The sequence below is a fragment of the Vulpes vulpes genome, chromosome 4 (genome assembly GCF_048418805.1).
Source record: "Vulpes vulpes isolate BD-2025 chromosome 4, VulVul3, whole genome shotgun sequence".
Classification (NCBI taxonomy): domain Eukaryota; kingdom Metazoa; phylum Chordata; class Mammalia; order Carnivora; family Canidae; genus Vulpes; species Vulpes vulpes.
Window position 1 is genome coordinate 86,244,817 of NC_132783.1, and position 20,340 is coordinate 86,265,156.

A 20,340-nucleotide genomic window follows, 5' to 3' on the forward strand; every position below is an offset into this window, starting at 1 on the left:
CGACACACATATAACAGTGCACACACAAACACGCACATGTAACACATACACACAAAACACACCACACACATTTGTGTATGCCCATACATAACACACATAAACTTGCTCTTGACTGGTACTATGAAGATGTAACTCTTCCATCTGCCAACCTATCCCGTATTTTTATTTTGATGAAAAAAAAATAGCAGTAGAGAGGAGAAAATCTCTTCATCAGAAAATTCAGTGAAAAAAAATTCCCAAGACATTGTCATGTATTACTGGTTATTTTTGGTGGTTAAGAGAATTATTTGAAAACAAAGGAGCCTTTCACAAAGCCTCTAAAATACAAAAGATCTAATAACATTTACATCTGTGTATCAGCCATGTCTGTAATGCAAGTCATGAATAACACATAAACCAGAGCACGGAAAGAACAGAAGTGCTCACACATCATTTAAAATCCAACCCACCCCATCGTCAGTGGAATCAAATACACAGCAGGAGCAGTTCCAGTTGATACACACACAATATAGTCATTGAAAATGAAAACATATTAATTATGTTCCTTAAGGTTAGAGGAATGGCAGGATTCACTAACTTGTTCAACTTCTCTGTTGAAATTCTGTACCAAAAAGTACATCACAGTTTGCTTTCTTATTTTTCTTAAAAAATTACAGAGTGAGCGCTTGTATGCATTTGTCTTGTTTTTACTGTTCATGTACATCTGCACTTGGGGCTCAATCCTGCCTCCTTGCTGTGCTAAAAATGGGGAAACTTGGCTTAAGAAGATAGGTCCTTGTTATAAGTGAGTGACTTGCAAAAAAAGAAATTCATTGTTAAGCAATGATATTTTAAAGCGCCAATATGTGCACAACTCAGGGTGCCATATGTGGAAATGTACCCACTAGGAGAATGGCTGTGTGTTACCGAAACCTAGAGCTCACGTAGCAAAGTGTTTGATAAAGAAACAGCAAAATACTTCCTCATTCTGATGCAGCTAACTCTCTGAGGCCCAAATTTGGAATTGTGCCTCTCTGGATCAGTTCATTTGGCTCCTTATAAATTTCCAGGGATCTCCTAGACTCTCCATATATGCTGTGAGCTCCTCCCACCCCGCCAGAGGGAAGCCTCTGGTGCCATGATGGAGAAGGACGGGTGTAGGGAAGTGATTTTCGTCTGGGCATTTGCATTTGACATCTGTTTGTATTGATCCTTTAAGTGTGGTTGTGTTTTATTTCCAAGAGTTAAGAGGATATTCAAACAATGTCAATATTTGATCGTCACTTTTTGTTTGCTGGCTTTTGCTTTGATATTTGTTTGTTTGTTTTCTGTTTGTTTAGCCTTCCCTCTTCTGGTCATCGTTTCCCCTTATATCTTTTTTTGGTACCAGACTATTTTGCATGTGGGTCCTGAGCATGAGCTCTGTAAATGTCAGAGAACCCCTTTCTCTTCTTCTACCATGTATCTCATTTCACTGTGAAATTCCAAGCCCTTCACAGTCCTCACTGCAGCAAAAGGTTAATAGTCATCTCTTTTATGTACTATAAATGCTCGATTCCTAAGGACAGTGTTTCAGGGCAAGTTGAGTGTAATTGCTAAATAATATAGTCATTCTCATTTTAAATGAGTGATACTTTCCGTTGTTCCGGATGCTTCTACATGCGCATGTGTATGTGTGAGCATGCATGTGTGTGTAGGCAGGCATGGGTGAGACCTCCACTTGGGGGAAGCCACAGCCATCCCATAGGAGTCTGCACATTCACGCATTTGGGTTTTAAATGTTGTGCCGCATCCCGGGCCTCTTAGGCTCTGCAGATTATGTATAATAGATGACCTGCATTTACAGAGATGTGTGCTATACAGATGTAAATGTTATTATAGCTTTTATATTTTATGTTCTTGTTGAAAGATCATTTTGTCTTTGAATAATATGGCCGTTCAATTTTTTTTTGGAGGGGAGGGGGTTATCTTTAAAAGAGAATATGAAATGGATATTGCACATCATATATTTCTTAAAAGTAATTTGGAATTTTAGGGTCTGGGATTGGGGCTGACTGATACCACTGCCACGATGAGATATAACCCCTGGAAAATAACAGCACCCGCACATGCCTGCATCTGTCCAACCTCATAATTCACTTTCACATTGGATTATGGATGTCTGCGTTCAGTGAGTCTATCTTCCCTTTAGGTATTATTTCAGCCCTTTGAGATAATAAGGAAAGTTTAATTGCGTTGTTAATTGATTTTTTGCACAACATTATTACCTTGATTGATTGCAGAGTTGATGAAAATGTTAGACACAGGCAGCGTGGAGTATCAGCCCAGCAAGGAGTGGGAGCCTTGTGGAGAATAGATAACCTTGATGTTAAGAGCTATATCCTTCAGATATGTCTTCCCTTGACATATTGATGGCCCTTGAAAAGGGAAAAGCTGATTGTATGCAGAATGCAATCATTAAACCCACTTCAGCTCGCTGTTGATTAATTTGTTTTTTCCTGAAGGATCTAGTTATAGGGAAGGCCTCACTTGTACCAACAGCAGCCATTTCGTAGGCTCCAGCTTGTACTTAACCCTCTAGGTGAAGAGAAACACTGAGGCTGGTGTGGCTGAGGCAGGAAGACTGTCTTAGGGTGTTCTGAGTGCGCACCCGCTGCTCACAGACGTCCTTGTGCTCAGCAGCTCCCTCTCTCCTCCACCATAGTGTTTATTTTCCCCCAAATACCAACTCTTTCAAAATTCCAAGGCCAAGGACCCTTTCACTGAGACATGGTATAGGATGCAGTGGAAACTTCTGGATGCCCAGGAAGATTTTTTAAGTAGGTTTCCAATCATTTCTGGAAAAGACCTGGCACTCAGAAGTTTTAGGATACTCCTGAGTATAATCAACGTAAAACCTGGCATAAACATGCTCCCGTAATTTGAGAATTTGGTTCTTATTGGGGTGTGTGTGGGGTGCAGGTGGAGACCTCTATGTGGTGGGATAAAAAGGAATTTCTGGAGACTGTTTATTGTATTTTCAATTACTCCCTTCCCTGGCCCTCTGTAACTCTTTCTAAGAGATTTTATTGATAGCTGTCAAGTTTACTACAGTCCAAAACCATCCACATGATACCAAAACTCAGGTTAATTGATCAGCTATTTGATCCATTGGACTTCTGTCCTGTTTCCCTCTACCAAACCCAACTGTTTCATCCCTATCTGGCCAACCATGGACAGTGACTAAGAGGGCCAGCCTTATGGGACAAGAGGGTTGGCCTTGCTAGCTATAGAAGAATGGAAGCTCATAGAGGTGCAGTGATTCTTGAGAGGCTACATCTTCTGGGGAAATGGGTGGCTTCCCTCTTCCCCTCTCTCTATCCCAGCTTCTACTCTTATTACTCTGGAGCATCCTTACTTCTTTTGCCCTCTTCGTCCCTTTGTGACTGTCCTCATTATTCATTTAAACCAAATTTTAATTGTATAGCATTGTTGGAGGCCTACCAAGAATTACGTCAGTTTCCTGTAGTCCTGACCCCCCTATCCCCCGGCCCCCTGCCAGAGGTTCTGTGGACTTTAGGGCAGAAGAGAAACAGCTCACAGATCTCCCAGAAACACAGAGAACCCTGTGGATGGAATTCCTGCTCTGGTCCAAAGCAGTTTCTCCTCAGTCTGCCCCACCGCCCCCTCCATTCAGAGTCTTTCTTCTGCTGAACTAACGACTGGCGCTCGGGGAGTCTAATATCCACAGAGTCTTGGCCCTCAATTACCGTAATGGCTTATAATGAGATTTTGGCCAAGTAGCAGGTAGCAGGTTATTACTTCCTGCTCAGCGTGGGCAATGTCTACGCTGTTAATTTGTGTTGCCGAATGTGGCTCAGAGCTGGGCATCAAACTGTCAGAGCCAGATGTATTCTATTAGGTGCGAGGCTCACATTGGCCCATGGGCAATTTTTTTTCAATATGGAGGCATGTTAACTCACCACAGGGTGAATCCTGACGAATTCAAGCCAGCCAAATAAAAGGGGTAATATCCCAAGCCATCAAAGTAGTATGTTCCAGAGACAGATAACACCTGGTACCACCCACTGTCAGCAATGTCTCTCCAACACAGGCCATTCCACTGATAGGTAAAAAGCGCACCCCTCTTAATATTGTTGGAGAGGCTCTGGTGCCTTCATTAAGTTTTAATGAGTCTGACCCTAATGAAGGCCCTTATAATATGTTCTTCTGCTGTTTACTTTGTCTTTATCTTGGGTAAAAAAAAAAAAACGTGCAAGAGGTTCATATCGCTCTTATAAACTACTTTCTACTATTAATTCTTACTTAACCTATTGTTTCTTTCATTAGCATTAGCATATATGTGATTTTTTAATTTTTCCAATGCAGGTTAGAGAATGGGAAGTTAAAGATCAGGAAATAATGAAAACATTTTGGCATTTGGCATTGAGATTTGCTGGTGCCCAAGAACTATGCTGTGCTTTCTGCAACAACATACTTTAAGTGGTTTGTTTTGTGTTTTGCTTTTTTTTTTTTAACACATAATGCAAACTTCTTTCAGTTAGCTCATATATCAGCAGATTCCTTTTGGAGAAAGCAATTTAGAGTGTCCTGGAATTAGGAAAGATTATAGTAATATCAGGACAGGAAAGGTTTGTTTGGATTCTAATGAAGGGCAGATGGAGGCTGGACTGATGGGCCTGAGAAGGAAGGTCTTTCCCCCAGTGCTTACGAAGTTTGAATTATGACAAACCCAGTTGTTACTGGGTCTGCTTAATTTTATTTGAGAGGTGTTCTTTCTTTCTTTCTTTCTTTCTTTCTTTCTTTCTTTCTTTCTTTTCTTTTCTTTTTTTTTTTTGTAGCTTGAAGGATGAAAAAAAAAAAAGCAACCTGTCTTTATTTTCAATGACTCTCTTGAGAAATTTTAGCCTGAAGAATTAGACAGAACTGTGGATGTTTTCCCCACTTTTGATGTGAGCTTTCTAATAGGAGCAGATCTGAAACCCAAAAGCAAATTTGTGCTTGAGAGCAAAGCCAAAACTCCCATTCAAACTCTGCAGGAGGACCCCCCACTGCTCTGATTTGTTCATTTAAGATTCTGTCCTTTTAGTGGAAAGCTAAAGACTCTCTGGGAAATATTTTTGGCAAGTTTTTTTTTTCCCTATACTTCATAAATTATGGTTTGCAGGTTCAGTTCCACTCATCCAAAAATCTCCTTTCTCCTTTTCTTCTGTTAATGTAGTCTACATGTCACCTAAGTTTAAACTTTTTTTCTTCCTTATTAAAGACCTGGAGTATCATAATTATACTTATTAGTAGTAGTATTATTAATTTTAGGGGCCACTGGTTTTCAGACTGCTGTGTGGAGACAGTAATTGCATTTACTAAAACTCAATACACCAGGACCCCTAGTCAACTAGATTTCTGTTTTTGAATTTGAGTGATCTTAATTTTATAAGAATAAAAGCTAATATCAGGGGTTTTATTTTTTAAAAAGGAAAAACGGGAGCCCCTTTGGGTTTAAGAAACAACTGTTTCTTAAAGTGGGACCCCCTAATCAGCAGTGTCCCTGTCACCTGGGAACTAGCAAAAATGCAAATTCTTGGCCCTGTCTCAGACCTACTAATCAGAAATTCTGGGATGAGGTTTAGCAATTTGTTTTATCAAGCCTTCCAGGTGATTCTGGTGCAAGGGCAAGTTGTATTCTAGGATTCTTTCATTTTTTCCACACTAAAAAATAATCTATTGAGTACCTGCATGCCCCAGGCCTCATGAAGCAAGGATGAAAAGTTGTCATCTCTGCCCTTTTGGAACTCATATATAAAGGAGATCCTAAGACCTTGAGAAATGTTCAATGAACAGTCTTCCCACCCCAGCTAAGCTTCTAAACTGTATCATTCTCACTATAGATGCCCAGAGAAATCCTCATTTGTGGTCACTGTGATATACCTGGTAAGACAATGAAATTGACTTTGGTTTTACATAGTGTTGATGTGTGAGACAAAACTCAGAAAGGTTTCTAGTTAGCCACGAGTTAATGAGATAATTTAATTAATTAACTGGAACCCAACATTCCCCTAGTGGCTAGTCAATCACATGACTGTTATATGACGAAAGAAAGTATATGGGAAGAAAGCATGTGAGAGCCACTTTATACTTGCTTCACTGACCACTGACGATGTGAGAGGTCTCTCAGCTGAGATGGAGAGCCACACCTGCACTCAGCAATCCTTCCCCTAGTCTAGTTACACTGATTTTTGTTTACTCTCTTCTCTGATTGAATCTACTCATTGCTTTTAAATAGAAAATTCTAATTCAAAATGTCATGCCATAGAATGTCGTATCTTTATTACTATTTGAAAAGTAATGATAAGCTTGAAATCCCTGGAAACCCATGAGTACCTCATTTCTCCTAAAGGGAGGTGGTTATTTGATGTCAGGCCATGGAAATACACACGGACCCAAGTACCAGAGACTAATGATGGGGGCCAATTAGTGGCCAAAGAGAAGCTGGAATTATTTTTTTATTTTTATTTGAGTTGCTTCTGCCTCTCTTTTCTGATTAGTCTGGATCAGCTACACTAAGAGGGAAGATGATGGCTGGGTGAATTTTGGGCAGTTATGATTTGTGTGGATGGAGTGTACACACCTTTTGCATATTTTATTGATCCAGTTTTATTTTATCTTTTTTTAGTTTTCTACTTTTTCTACTATCATAATGATTGGTAACTCCATACCATTGGGTAGCATATTTCCTTTTGAATTTCTGCAATAAAAATGATATTTTTCTAGGAAATGCAGGAATTTATCTTTGCTTATTAGTTTGCATACTTCTTTACATTTATGCAGATATTATGTGAACAACCCCAATCCCTGTGCCTGGAAGATGAATTAGAGCAACTGATGGCAAAGAAAATCAGTCTTTGAAATCGAAGCTAAAGGAATCCAAAAGGGTGGTGGTGGTGTGGGTGGGTGTTTGGTAGCTCCATTTCCAGAAAGCCTTCAGCATATATTGAGCAAACGTGACATATTGATCATTACAGAACCTATAATTGGCGACCAAAAGCACAGTGTGGCTTTAATGGCCCTTCCTGAATAGTTGCCATCTTTTTTTTTTTTTTTTTTTTTAAAGAAAGCTGCTGTTTTTCCTAAATTCATGCTGCCCTCTAGTGGCAATGCTCTTGACTTCAGATGGGAGATGGAAAAGATGAATATGGACCACATAATGGTGGAAATGGTGGAGGTGGTGAAGGGGTGAACTTTTTCTTTCTTTCTTTTCTCCTGTCTGAAATATTTCTGAGTTCTTCAGTGAAAAGAAAAAAAAAACACTGAGAAAGAAAAATGAAGCCATACCATTGACCGCTGCCCACTTTGATTGACAGCTTGGTTTATATGATGTCCATCAGTAAGCAGCACGAAAGGGAACTTCATGAATCTGAACAGATTTGCATTCCATCTTAGCATGCACTTTGGAATCCAGCCCATCTCAAATCCATTAAACCCCACTTAGAATACAGAGATGGGGAGTAGGGGAACATGCTCACACCAAACAGGCCTTGAAGATTCAATTTCTCCCAGTGGAAAAGTAGGTAAGAGTCGGCCTATGTCAGATGGATCTTTGAAGCACTCCCCCATCTTAAAGGCAGTGTCCTATGATTCAGAGACTTGACAGGTACAGTTGCATGGATGTCTGGTCTGGCACTGTGACCTTGGGGAAACCACTTTGAACCTCATTTTCTGCCATTATAAAACAAAAAACTTAACCTAAAATGAAGATGTTTGAATTGTGTCTCAATGAGAATTCTTCAGAACCATTAAGGAAATAATTTTAAAGAAAACTTTTCTATTCTGTGCTTAAGCTTGCTAGGAAGCATGGCAAAATAAAGTATTCTTGTAAGAGTTTATAAATAAAACATTGTTTAGGAACTCAAAATAAAAACTGTTTCTGGCTTCATTTTAACTGGCACACACACACACACAAATGTAACCTGAGAAGAAAACTCAAAATTTGGATTGCTAAGAAGATTTAGCAGGGTTTTTTTTTTGTTGTTTTTTTTTTTAATGGGGGGATGTGGTTGGAGCGAGGAAATCTTTACTATGGCATTGACTTCTGATATATAGATAGATAGGTAGAGAGATAGATAGATATGCATATATCTATCTCAGATATATATATGCATATATATCTATATATATTCTTATTTGATTGAAATACAGCATGTGTAGAGATAAGAGCCAATCATATTAATGGTGCTTAAAAAGGAGCAAGTGAGCCTACCCTCAGCCCTGGGACTCTTCCCATCAGTCTCTGTCTACCTGAACAACCCCCAGTACAACACGATTTAAAAAGCATTGACATCTGAGGAAAAGCACGTTGACTGTTTCCAGGATTCACATAATGGAAACATCTGCTGCCAGATAAATTTTAATTCCGTCAGCCTAATATTTCCTCTATGTGGAGAGGACTCTGAATGGCCTGGTCAGGTCGGGGCAGGGCCCCGGAAGCTGCCACCAGAGGGCAGGGACCAGGGTCTCAAGGTGGGACAGTGGAGCTGGTTACTGAGGGGCCACTCAAAGGTGCAGTTATTTCTTGGAGTTGGACCAGCTTTTACATTTCCCACAAACAGATTCTGTGAGGGAAGAACGGGTCCTGCCTTTTTCTCCTCCTTTCCTACCTCCTTCCTTTCTTCTAAAATGACAAGCTTCATTTTCAGCTGCCCCGGGAGCCCAGAGCACATTTTCCACAGGCTCCGGCTTGTCACCCATCAACCTGTCTGCCTGGTCACATGATGGTTTGTGCAGCCTCCCCCAGGCCAGGAGGCTGGCGTCTCAGCCTTGCATTCCTATCACCTGCAGGGCCAAGATCCTTTCTCTGCTGACTGGTTTCCCTCCCTGGCTTTTTCTTCCGTGCAAACACGCAGGTGAGGCTTGACAAGGCCCAGCCTCTGTGTGGTAAGCAGGCTATGCAATGTGTCCTCTCTCAGTGCAATGTTTAACCTTCCAGGAGGCCTCCCAGACAGGACTGAGCACTGGGGCCAGGTGACCTCTTCTCAAAGGGCTAGGTGGCTCGGTACTTGGGGTCAGCTTTCTTTTGGGGTGTAGATGCATCCTAACCCTTGGATTGTGTGGCCCACACTGTGGTTCATACTGTTGACCAATGCTTGGTAGAAAGCAGCACATCATATAACCCCACCTTTCGGGTTCTCTCGTGCATCCAACGTATTGATCTTTGTCCTGCACACTCTTTGTGCTAAGAAATGAATAAAAACTATCATTTACTTTAACATATAACAAGCATTGCAGGTAGAAAGAGCCAATCAAAAATAAAACTGAGAGCAGCTAAAGCTGCATGTAACATAATTTATTATGGACCAAAAAAAAAAAAAAAAAAAAAAAGAAAAAGAAAAGAAAGAAAACTGACCAAGATTTATATCTTGTTGGTAGATTGAAAACTGTACATATTCATGGGGAGAAATTAGTCTTGGTGGAAATAGGGAAAACAAAATAAAACTGAAATGAGTCAAAACCACACACAATAAAGTGAGTTGACTAAACTTTAACAGAAGGCACAAGTCTTCCTGTCCCAATTCAGATCTGCAAAACTTTGCGCACGATAATGTGACTTTGTGGAAATTGATGACTCTCAGATTTAGAAGCCATACCGGGTAAACTTTGATATCAGGCGAAAGCTGGGGAATTTAGCTTGATGTAAAAAATACACGGAAAAGGAACTGCTTCCATTGAAAATAAACTCGATAAAAGAGAAGTGAAATGTCAAAAGTAGCATATAGTTTCACTTTGCATTTAACAATTAAGGGATTAAATTGGCTAAATGGAGTTTGCTCTGAATAATTAGTGCTTTCTCAGAGAAAAAAACACCAGGCTCGTCTGCATGTTTATTATATTCATAAGCATGAAGCCAAAGCATCCTTGTGGTCAAAACGGGAGAATTCCAACGTCTCCGTCGCAGTGTATCAGGGGCAGCATAGCAGGGCACCCTGCTCCCACGGCTCGTGGGGATGTTTGTGTAATAAAGGAGAAGAGGTCAGGAGTGTGCTCACTTGTGAGGCTAGGAGACGTCCCCCACACAGCTCTGTTGGAGGGGTGGCTGCAGCACTCAGCAAGGACCCTGTGCCCCGAGTCGATGCAGGAGGCAGCGAGGGCCCTTACAGGTGTTTTGGGGTTTAGCAAACATCACACAACCATGGCATCTGATTCCAACCCAAGAAGCAGATTATAATCCAAGACCCTTGCCTAAAATCACACTCAGCTAGTTTGGGAAGGAAGCCTCTCACTCTCTTCTTTGACTTCTCTCTGGTTTTTTTTTTTTGTTTGTTTTGTTTTGTTTTTTAATTTTCTTTCCACATTTAATTGATCGTCTTACACATATTGCAAGGTGGTGCACTCCACCCTGGAGATTTTCAGGAGGTACAGTTAGTGTCATGACTTCTCCGAGGTCCCTCAGCTTAGTTTATTTAAGAAGCTTCTCTCTCCCCTGAGCACAGATGAACAAAATAATGAAATATTGAGCCCAAGTATTAAAACAATTTCAACATGAAGGACAGTTTGGAGTAGTACAGAAAAGAAAAAGGAAATGCCAGTACAAAGATTAAATTTAGTGCAAAACCTGTAGAGTTTTGTTAACGGCATCTCCAAGTCCTTCTCTGACTCCTCTACCCTCTGCTGGGTGGAGAGCCTTCCCCCTTTCCTTCCCAGCCTGAGGCTCCTCCGAGGGGCAGCGGCAGACGAAGGGAAGATTTGCAAGGCAGGGAGGATGGACTTTGTCCTCCTTCCACACAAACAGCTCCTAAGTGACCCCTTCCCTTGAGACCTTTTAAAATCTCTCTTCTTTTCATTTGGCCTTAGTATGTAAGTAGCTGACTGAAGGAGGATGTTGTGCTGGGGCCTGTAATCCTGCAAGCTCTGCTCAACCCGGGGTCATACCCACAGCAGAGCTGATAGCACGTCACACAGGCTGACCTCGAGGTTTGCTCCAGCCACTTCTCAAGATCATAAAACATGGGCGTTTATTCCTTCCAGCTCCCAGTTTACTCGCGGCCCACATGTAACAAAGACCCACAAATGTGCTTTCTGGGGGAATGTCCTTCCCCGTGTATGTTTACAGCTCTTAAGACTGGATGATAACGTTCACTTCACTTCTCTCTTTCCAGCCAGATATTGTGATTGCTTTGTTTCTGTGGGAGGAGAGTGTTCAGCATAAAAACAACCCTGGTGCTCAGGAATTGAGACTGTTGCCTTCTGTTATTTTGCCCCCTTCTTGAAGAAGGCACATACTCAATGTGTACATAGTCTTAAGATGTTTCAGACATGTAGGCTTAGCAGAGGTGAAGGTATGAGCGTTCAGGAATTGAAATTCTTGACTTTGTGGATTCTGTTCAAATTGTGTATAGGTAATAATTTCAGCAGTGCTAATTTATCCATTCAACAAGTATTTATTGAACACCTTCTCTGCACTGTTTCAGCGCCTGGGCATTAGAGATTGGGGAGGAAGGAGTATTGTAGAGGTGGCATATTCACAGGTATATATAGTGTCACTTGGAAGCATAGTTCTAGAACCTTCTGCAGTCGACCAGAATGACTCTCAAGATACTCTTTCTCTGTCCCTGGATCCACCTCTTCACAACACTGTCATCACTCCCCGCCCCCTCCCCCAAGAGGCCATGAACAGTCTAGTTCCTTTATTTGTACAGATTGGAGAATAGGAGTTCTGCAAGAACCTCTGTCCCTTTCCTGTGCTGTAGTGCTGCCTAATTGTAAGCTCCTAGTGATCACAAACAGATCAAAATCTGTTTGTCATTATACAGCTGTACTTACATTTGTGATAATAGCATTTTAAATGGTGATTACCAAAACTAATATTAATAATGATCTTAGAGTTGATACTTTTTATTTTATTTAACAAATTTGAATTGATTGGTCCAACCTGTCCCCCATTATCAAATAAGTTTTTGTATTTGTATGTTTGTGTGTGTCTAGATCATTATTGTTTAACAACTAAGATGCAAATGGGCAACCACTTACTCTGATATTTGGAGTTGAGCTCTGTTGAGTCAAAAGTTACTAAGTTAATGAGCTCCTATCAAAGCTAATGGGACATGGGCTAGTTTGTGGGACGTCCTTCCCAGCTCTGAGTGTGAAATACAGCTTGAACAAACTGTAGTAGAACTTTTCCTTGGGGATTTTGAGGTCCAGCAGAGCTCCTCTTCTATATATTATGGGAATGTTGGCTGGATGGATTTCAAGAGCTAACTTAGTTGAAATCAAATTTTTGATTAACTGACCATTGGATTTGCCTTCTCCATCAGGCAGCATTGGATCTGACATCCCTGTCTTCATAAGGGAAGCATTTGAAAACACTAAATCACTTATTTCAGAGCTAGAATGAACTTCCAAGATCATCTGGCCCCTTGCCTTCATTTTGCAAATGGGGAATGCAGCCCAGTAAGGAAGAGGGACATGTGTATGGTCCCATAACCATTAGGGTCAGAGCTGGATTTAAATGCAGCTCTACTCCCACCTCTCCTTAATAAATAGACAGCAGAAATGCAACTGGAAGTACAAGGCCATCTGGGAGATTGGGGAACCCAGGGGTCTTTGCTGGACTCCAGATGAGGGTGCAAGGAATTTCTACTCAGGACTCTCAGGGTCTTCCCCGGCAAAGTTTCTAGTACTGCCCCGCCATCACAGCCTTGTATCAAAAGAAAAGAGGCTGCTTCTCACCCCTCAGGCAGCCCCAAGGTCATAACTTAACCTGCGTAATTAGAACATCCATTCCAGAGGGGGAAACATTTAAAAGATAAAGGACCTCTTTAAAACAGATTCTTCCCAATACATTTTTTTCATAATTATAGTTTTAAAAGCTTATGGTGATGGGAGAGCTGGCTACTTAAGAAAAATTAGGAGTCTCATTTGGCAGGAGAAGATTCCCCAGGGGACAGCACACTGTCATTTTTCAGGGCCCCTGAAAAGAAACCCCCACGTAGACAGATACACGTCGGCCTGATGCATGGCGAGCCTGCTTCACTTATTATGGCCAAAGCCAGATATTTTAATTAAAAACACTACATATGCCATTAAATGTGTTGTTCCGCCTGCAGTCCCAAGACGTTATAGTTCGAGGAGATACAAACAAGTGAATGCATTACAGATGTACACGGAAACCACCGCCTACTGAGTCACAACCAGCGGGTTCCCAAATTCTAGCCTCAGAGCGCCTCCCTGTCAAAATGTTCTTTGCAAGCAAACTGTTCCCTCTGTAATTTTCACAGTTTATGGCAGTTGCCGTGGCGGGAGAAAAGAGCCATGGGGAGGCAGGGAAGAGAGAAACACGATGCCACCTCACTTAATTTATAAGCAGATTCTATTATTTTACAAATAATCTTCATGATAAAGTCCTATGGTCACACATGAGATCGGGAGGTTTGTTTTTTGTTTTTTGTTTTTTGTTTTTTTAACCTTCCTTGTTAATGTCAGTTATTTATTTTTTTTTTTAATTTTTTTTTTTTTTTGAACACGTGAGGGATAATCACCTCCCACCTGTGAGCTGGGGTAGGATTCTCAACAGAGGCAATGCTTGCTTAATTTAAGCAGTTGTAGATGGTGTGAGTTCAAAACTTTCAGCCGATTTTAACTGTCACTAGCCAGACTACCTTTCTCTCCAGGAGAATACCAGCAGCTGGATTTCATTTTTGGCTGCCAGGCTGTCTCTGTGCCTCCCAGGAGCAGCCCACAGACTGAGTGCCTTCCCTTTAAGGATTTTATTCAAGATGACAGCTCCTCACACGTTGGCACTCTGATCACCTCAAGTAGCCGAGATATCAGGGGGATAAGTGCACTCCTCCTGCAAAGTCCAAATTTAGATTGACTGAGGTTATCCTTAGGCCCCTTAACCCCAAGTGCTCTGACCGAAAGGGGTTACCAGGAACTTAGAGGGTGAGTTTTGTAATGATGTCTGGGGAGAAATGCTCTGCAGGAGCGGACAGAGAAGACCCCAAGTGATAGGGAGTGATGTCAGCTTTCGTTAGAGCGGCAGACAGTGTTAGAATATCCTTGGCATAATATGGCACTGGTATCTCTGTCAGCATCTCTGTTTTCTGTCACTGCACACAATTCTGGGCCTGTCGCTAGCCCTGACAGTGTCTTTTCAGATCAGGTTATTGCCAGCACAGAGACTAGCTCCGCTCCCCACCACACAGCCCTTTGTTTGAAGTCTGCCCTTTTGTCATCAATGCACTTGATGCCTATTTAAATCTGACGGTGAGTGCAGTATCTGTGTTCCCGTCAAGAGATCATTGACAATATTAATACCTCATGTCCTTGCCTCATTCTCCAAGCTCTGACACCTTGCCAGTCTCCTGCATTCATCAAACAGCCCTCTCTCACCAGGATGTCTATAAACATTCTTGCTTCCAGGCCCGAAGGAACAGGGCAGGCCTTAAAAAGGACTTTCATCAGTGCCGACCAAAAAGGAACACTGGGGAACATGGCTCAGAACACTTCACCTCCCTCCACATTTGCAGCCCGTGTTCCAGGAGTAGCCAGCTTGTTTCCAGGATGGCATTTGCCGTCCAGGTTGTGTCTAGGCAAGATCTGGAGTTGATGGTTACCAAGGAGAGAGGATGGAGTAAAGAAATTCAATCCCTGAACACACCGGAGGGTTTACTGGAGAGAATGCACCCACCAGTGGGTGGTGTGTGTGTGCACGTGTGTATGTGTGTGTGCATGTCTGCCTTTCATTCTTTTACTCAAGAGAAAGACTGTGTTCTTTATGATATCTGACAGCCCTATCCATTTCTTTTTATAAAAATTCATGCTGTCCTGGTGCTGTAGAAACAAATTAACATCCGTTGGCCTCATCCTTCCAGATTCTTGAGGGTTTATTGAGTCAATTATATTTAAGGAAGCCCTTTGTGGATTTTCAGAAACATCTGAGACCCTCCCACCCAGGCCTGTAGGGGATACTGTTCCTGGAATGGAACCTGACCAGCCAAGCCTGACCAACAGGCCAGTTCCCAGCATTGGTGACAATGTTTGTACAACAGCAGGTGCCACATTATACAGTGCAATAACGGGAGCAGCTCAGTGCCAACAGCCAGAGGAATAATTTTTAGCCCCAAGAAATGTTTCAAGGAGGTCTTATCCAAACTCAATGTTTCCAAGTGCCTAATTTCTGAAAAGCAGAGATTAGGGATTGGGGCCAAGGAGGAAGCATGGCTAAGGGGGAGGAGTGGTCTGCAGTACCCTGGTTCATGGAAATGTGACAAATAGTAGAAATGAGAGCAAGCCCAAGACCAGTTTGAGACCATGAAACAATGTCACTCTCCCTCTCCCTTTTGCCGACTCTCAAAAGATTCTGTGACCCCAGTAATTCCCAACTTTGTCCCAAGCCATCCAAACTGGGGAGCCTCTGCCCTGTTCTTAGAAGTTTCTAAGAGTCATTTTTAATCCTTATTTAAGAATAATATCTAAAGTCCTGTAAATGGAGAGCCATCTCTTGTACAATCACAAAAATATTTACTTAGAACTTCTGCTGTGAAGAACCTGGATAATTTCAAGTGCTAATTTACCCCAAATGAATAATAGATGGTGATTGTTGGTTCCACGCTAACAAACTGATAGAAAAAGTAATCATGCATATAGGTACCTATTTTATAAGCAGATTTGTGGCCCGTGAATTAATGTTTTATGGATATTTCTTTGCTTTTTTTCTGGTTATGCACACTTCAGAGATGCAAGTACTTTTAGTAATAAGACAACTCTGTGAAGCTGGAGTTTAAGTTAGTTTTTCTAAAATTAGAGAGGGAAAAGCAATATGGCAAAAAGCAAACTGTCATCATAAATGTTTTCTTTGAGAAAAACTGATTTCCCTTAATGATCATACAAAGCTTTCATAATAACTGTGGCAGGTGATTTCTTAAAGATGTTTAGAATATATATGGAATTGGTTAAAAGATTTGACCTTATTCTAGGGTTTTTTCTTACTTAAACTCTCCTACAATCTCCTTGAATGAAACAAAAACTGCACTTGGGGCTACAAAATTATTTAAAATAAAACCAAAGATGAAAATCAAAAACATTCCAACCTGAGAATTCATTTCAAGCAGCCTGTAAGAAGAAGCCCTTTTGGGGTGCCTGGGTGGTTTGGTCAGTTAAGTGTCCAACTCTTGATAGCAGCTCAGGTCTTGATCTTAGGGTCATGGGTTCTACCCATGGGTTCAGGTTGGGTGTGGAACCAAGTGGGGAAAAAGAAAGGAGTGGGGGAAGAAGAAGCCCTTTAATGCTGGAGGCTCTTGTTAGTTTCCATGTGGCATTTTGTCACCACCACCACTGTTCCTTGATCATCCAGATGTGTTTGATGCCTCCTGGGATTTGGAAGCTTCTCCCTGGATGATAATAATCCTGATTCATGATAAAAGACTTGAAAAGAGTCACATTCTGGGAAAATTGTTTTACATCTTTTACTTGGGTGGGACCCATCTTGAAAGTCTTACTTTTCCATTTTTAGAAACTCTACTAAGGGAACCTAGAGAGAGAAAGGGTTATGCTTTATATTGAGGATAATTTGGCCAAACTAGAAAAGTCTCTGAAATGTAGAAGAGAATTCATCCAAGAAACATGTTATTCCTAGGAGCCTATGCTCTGGTGACATTTTATTTAAATGCCAACTCTGAGGACAGGAAAGTAGGGTCCTTCTCTCCTGGGGCTTAATCCATTTACTGCTACCCACTGGATCTGAGACCCTGTTGCATATGTTTTTCTAGGCCTGTGTTTCCTTGCTGTACTAATTGTGCCACTTCTAAAGATGTATTTCATTTTCTTTGCAGGTGTCCTGGGGAAATGTCGCTATGTTTACTATGGGAAAAACTCTGAGGGCAACAGGTTTATCCGAGATGACCAGCTCTGATGGCAAGTTCTGTATGCTTTAGCCTATGTCATGAGAATAAAAGAAAATGGGCAAGTAAAAATAAAGAAGAAACTGAAGGAAAAAAAAAAAAAAACAATGGTCCACATTGCATCTCTGTGGGAAGGCTATGACTTCAGCTTTTGGTACCTTCTGCTGACTTTGCCAGGCCTGTCAAGATCATCCTTCTGCCTTAGACTGAGTGGTCACATAGAGATTGACATGATTGCCCTTAAGCAGGTCTCATCCACTAGGGTGACAGACAGCGGCAGCGAAGCACCAGGGCTGACAGGAGGAACACCATGATAGATTGCCTGGTCCCTCCACTGCTCACAGGGGAGCAGAGGTCACACCTGGGGCCTCCCTGAGCATGCTCACTGGCCATAGTCAAGCGAGAGAGACTGTGTCTTCAACCTGCCTATTGAGTAGAGATCCTTCTGATGCCATTGTGCTGTGGGCTTATTTTTAGTGAAATAGTCACAGTTTAGAGGAAGGCTACCCTCCCTGATTCACCTTAAATTTTAATCCCTTCTCTTCTGTACAGCCCTTTCTCTCCCCTACCCCCACAACATACACCATCCTTTAGCAGCTTTGTTACAGGCAGTGCATTCTGGTTTGCAGTTTTTCAGAGAAAAGGAGGTATCCATTCTCAGCCAGGTCATACATTTATGGCTGGCTTTGTGTTGTTACAGGTCCTGGATTGAAGTAAATAGCTTTCCCTAAATCCCTAACTGCAAAAGCGTGGACTCCCTCTTGTTTTGTATATTTCTAAATCCACTTCTTGCCCTGAATAGTAGGCAGTGTCAGGCATCTTTCCCAGCACCAAGCTCCGGTTGTACCAAGGACTCTGATTTAAGCATGTATGTATTTATTTATTTTTAACCACACACATGTCCAGCTATGCCTGTGGCTTACTCCTGGGGGTGCTATTTAAAGGTAGTGAGGGGATGAAAACAGAATGATGGGTCAGGAAGTTAAAGAAAGGACTGCAGAAAACACCCACCAGACCAAGCAGTTTTTATTTTTTATTTTATTTTTTTAATATTTTATTTATTTATTAGAGAGAGAGAGAGAGAGAGAGAGAGAGAGAGAGGCAGAGACATAGGCAGAGGGAGAAGCAGGCTCCATGTGGGGAGCCCAACGTGGGACTCCATCCTGGGTCTCCAGGATCACGCCCCGGGCTGAAGGCGGTGCTAAACCACTAAAGCACGGGGGCTGCCCCCAAGCAGTTTTTTTTTTAATAATAAATTTATTTTTTATTGGTGTTCAATTTGCCAACATACAGAATAACACCCAGTGCTCATCCCATCAAGTGCCCCCCTCAGTGCCCGTCACCTATTCACCCCCACCCCCCGCCCTCCTCCCCTTCCACCACTCCTAGTTCCCCAAGCAGTTTTTAATAGAAGGCATAGACCCTTTGAATTTTCCTCAAGACCTCTCAGAACAGAAATCCATAGCTCACGAGATGGTCTTTGTGTATCTTTGGCTAAATTCCAGCACTGATGTTACAAGGAAAAGAAGCAAAATCGTACCAGTTGGGTGGCTATAATTTCATTTAATGTACTGATACGCCAGTAAAATCACTCTAGGAGGCATTTGAAAGGTGAGTTGCTCTTGACACAACAGCATTTACTTTTTGCTTCTTCTGTTTTAGACCAGGTGTTCGTTGTCCAGGATCTCCCAGTACTAGGTTAGCTTGAGGACAGCAAAACACGAAAAGACAGTCCTTCCAAGTTATAGATAACACGTAACTAGAGAGTTGCTACTGTAAAAGTCTTAAAGGACTCAAAATCCCTGAGGACTGAAAAAGATCCTACTTTCTCAGTTCTAGACCATTTACGTGGCCTCTGGCCTCTGAGTCAACACAGTCCTTGAATGACTTGCAGTGAGGCTGGCAGGAGGCCCTCTTGTAGATTATGCAAGTTAATCACTTATGGAGACAAATTTAGATCAAAATCCTCAAGGCCATTAATAATTAGGGGATGTTAAATGTTTGCCTTTATCTCTCAAATCCATTAATAACCAGAGCTGAGTACCTTTTCTCTGTTTGATCTACAAAACAGCATTGGGGCAATGCTTTAAATTAGCTGCTTTAGGTCCCACCCTGGCTCTTTGTTTAGAAGCACCCACACATGTTTTGTCCATGGCATATTATGGGCAGCCAGATTTCTGTGCAAGGGCAGCTAGACGAGTCCAATGTCATATCCAATCTAGCAGCACATATATCCTTGTCTTTATAAAAGGCTTTAACCCTGCCTCAAACAATAAAAAAGCACTTGTGAACTGACCACAGAATTTTTCCATCTTTATTTTTCTTACTTGTTTACTTTTCTTAATGTCAGAACCATTTGTATCATGCGCAGGAATGTCTCCCTCAATGTGAGTTTGGAGGCAAAAAATATTTTTGGAGTGAATTATTGACCACATTGCTTCCCTCTCTTTGGGTTGTTTATTTTCTTCCAAAATGGTGTAATAACTCTAATTAAGATTAGCTTTAATTATAATTTACGTAAAGGCCATCACTACGGTATATTCATCTTAATGATAGAATTACTACAAGTTTCACTTCTCTTGAAAAGGGATAATGGTAATCACTTAGTGTTGGGTTGTTTACAGTTCTACTGTTAAGCAAGATTTGCTGTGTAGAGTGAGTTGTTGGTCTGAATCAGTAGAGCCAGAAATGACGTTGCATGCTTATCTTAAATCTGCAAGAATTTCCCAAACCTTGTTTTTTCAAAGTAGAAAATTAGAAGGTAATAAACTCAATCAAAGCTCAGAATTATTTCATATGTCCAATTGCCCCTTTGGTCTTTCTGCCTTTTACCCTCTCCCATTGAGCTTTTTCTTAGGAGGTCACAGTACTTGACAGCTTTGTATCATCTCTCCCAGGACACCAACCTGTCTTGAGAGCCCCTGCAATAGAAAGCCAACCGGAGTCCTCTGATGCCTCTGCAAAGTCAGGGCGGACTGTCTTTTTCCTAAGTAACACAATTTTATAGAACAATTTGTTCCTTGGGGAATAATGTTTTAGATTGTGGGGAATCCTATTAAAAGTACAACTATTACAATAATTTGCTTTTACTTTTACCAGCCTTGCTCATAAACCCTCCATCTGTTTGTTGCTTTAAATAGAGGCACATTATAAGAGATTATCACTCGATCAGACTGCACGTCTGAGTGTTGTGCATTTTCACATATTCAGTATACGAAGGAATAAAAGAAAGCTAACCACAGATTCTGGATGAAAGGATTTTTCATTTGTTTTATTTTGTTTTGTTTTGTCTCTATGTGTGCGTGGCATGTGTGTGTGTGTGTGTGTGTGTGTGTGTCGTGTGTGGTGTTCTAGCAGAGATGTATCTTGCACGTTTTTTTCAGGGAAAATCTTTCTTGCTGCTTCCAAGAAATAACCTGTCTTTTTCTTCTTTGTTAATATGCAGATCAAAAACAATCCACAGGGCTCT

General features: G+C 41.5%; 1 protein-coding gene across 1 annotated transcript in view; it reads left to right on the forward strand.

Annotated features, from left to right (window-relative positions):
• The window catches only part of LRMDA (leucine rich melanocyte differentiation associated), a 1,011,591-nt gene extending 991,477 nt beyond the window's left edge, over positions 1–20,114 (forward strand). Inside the window, exon 7 of the mRNA XM_026005124.2 lies at positions 16,803–20,114. Coding sequence (XP_025860909.1) covers positions 16,803–16,882 — 80 coding nt within the window. The 3' untranslated portion in view covers positions 16,883–20,114. The remainder of the gene's footprint in view (positions 1–16,802) is intronic.
• Positions 20,115–20,340: the final 226 nt, after the last annotated feature.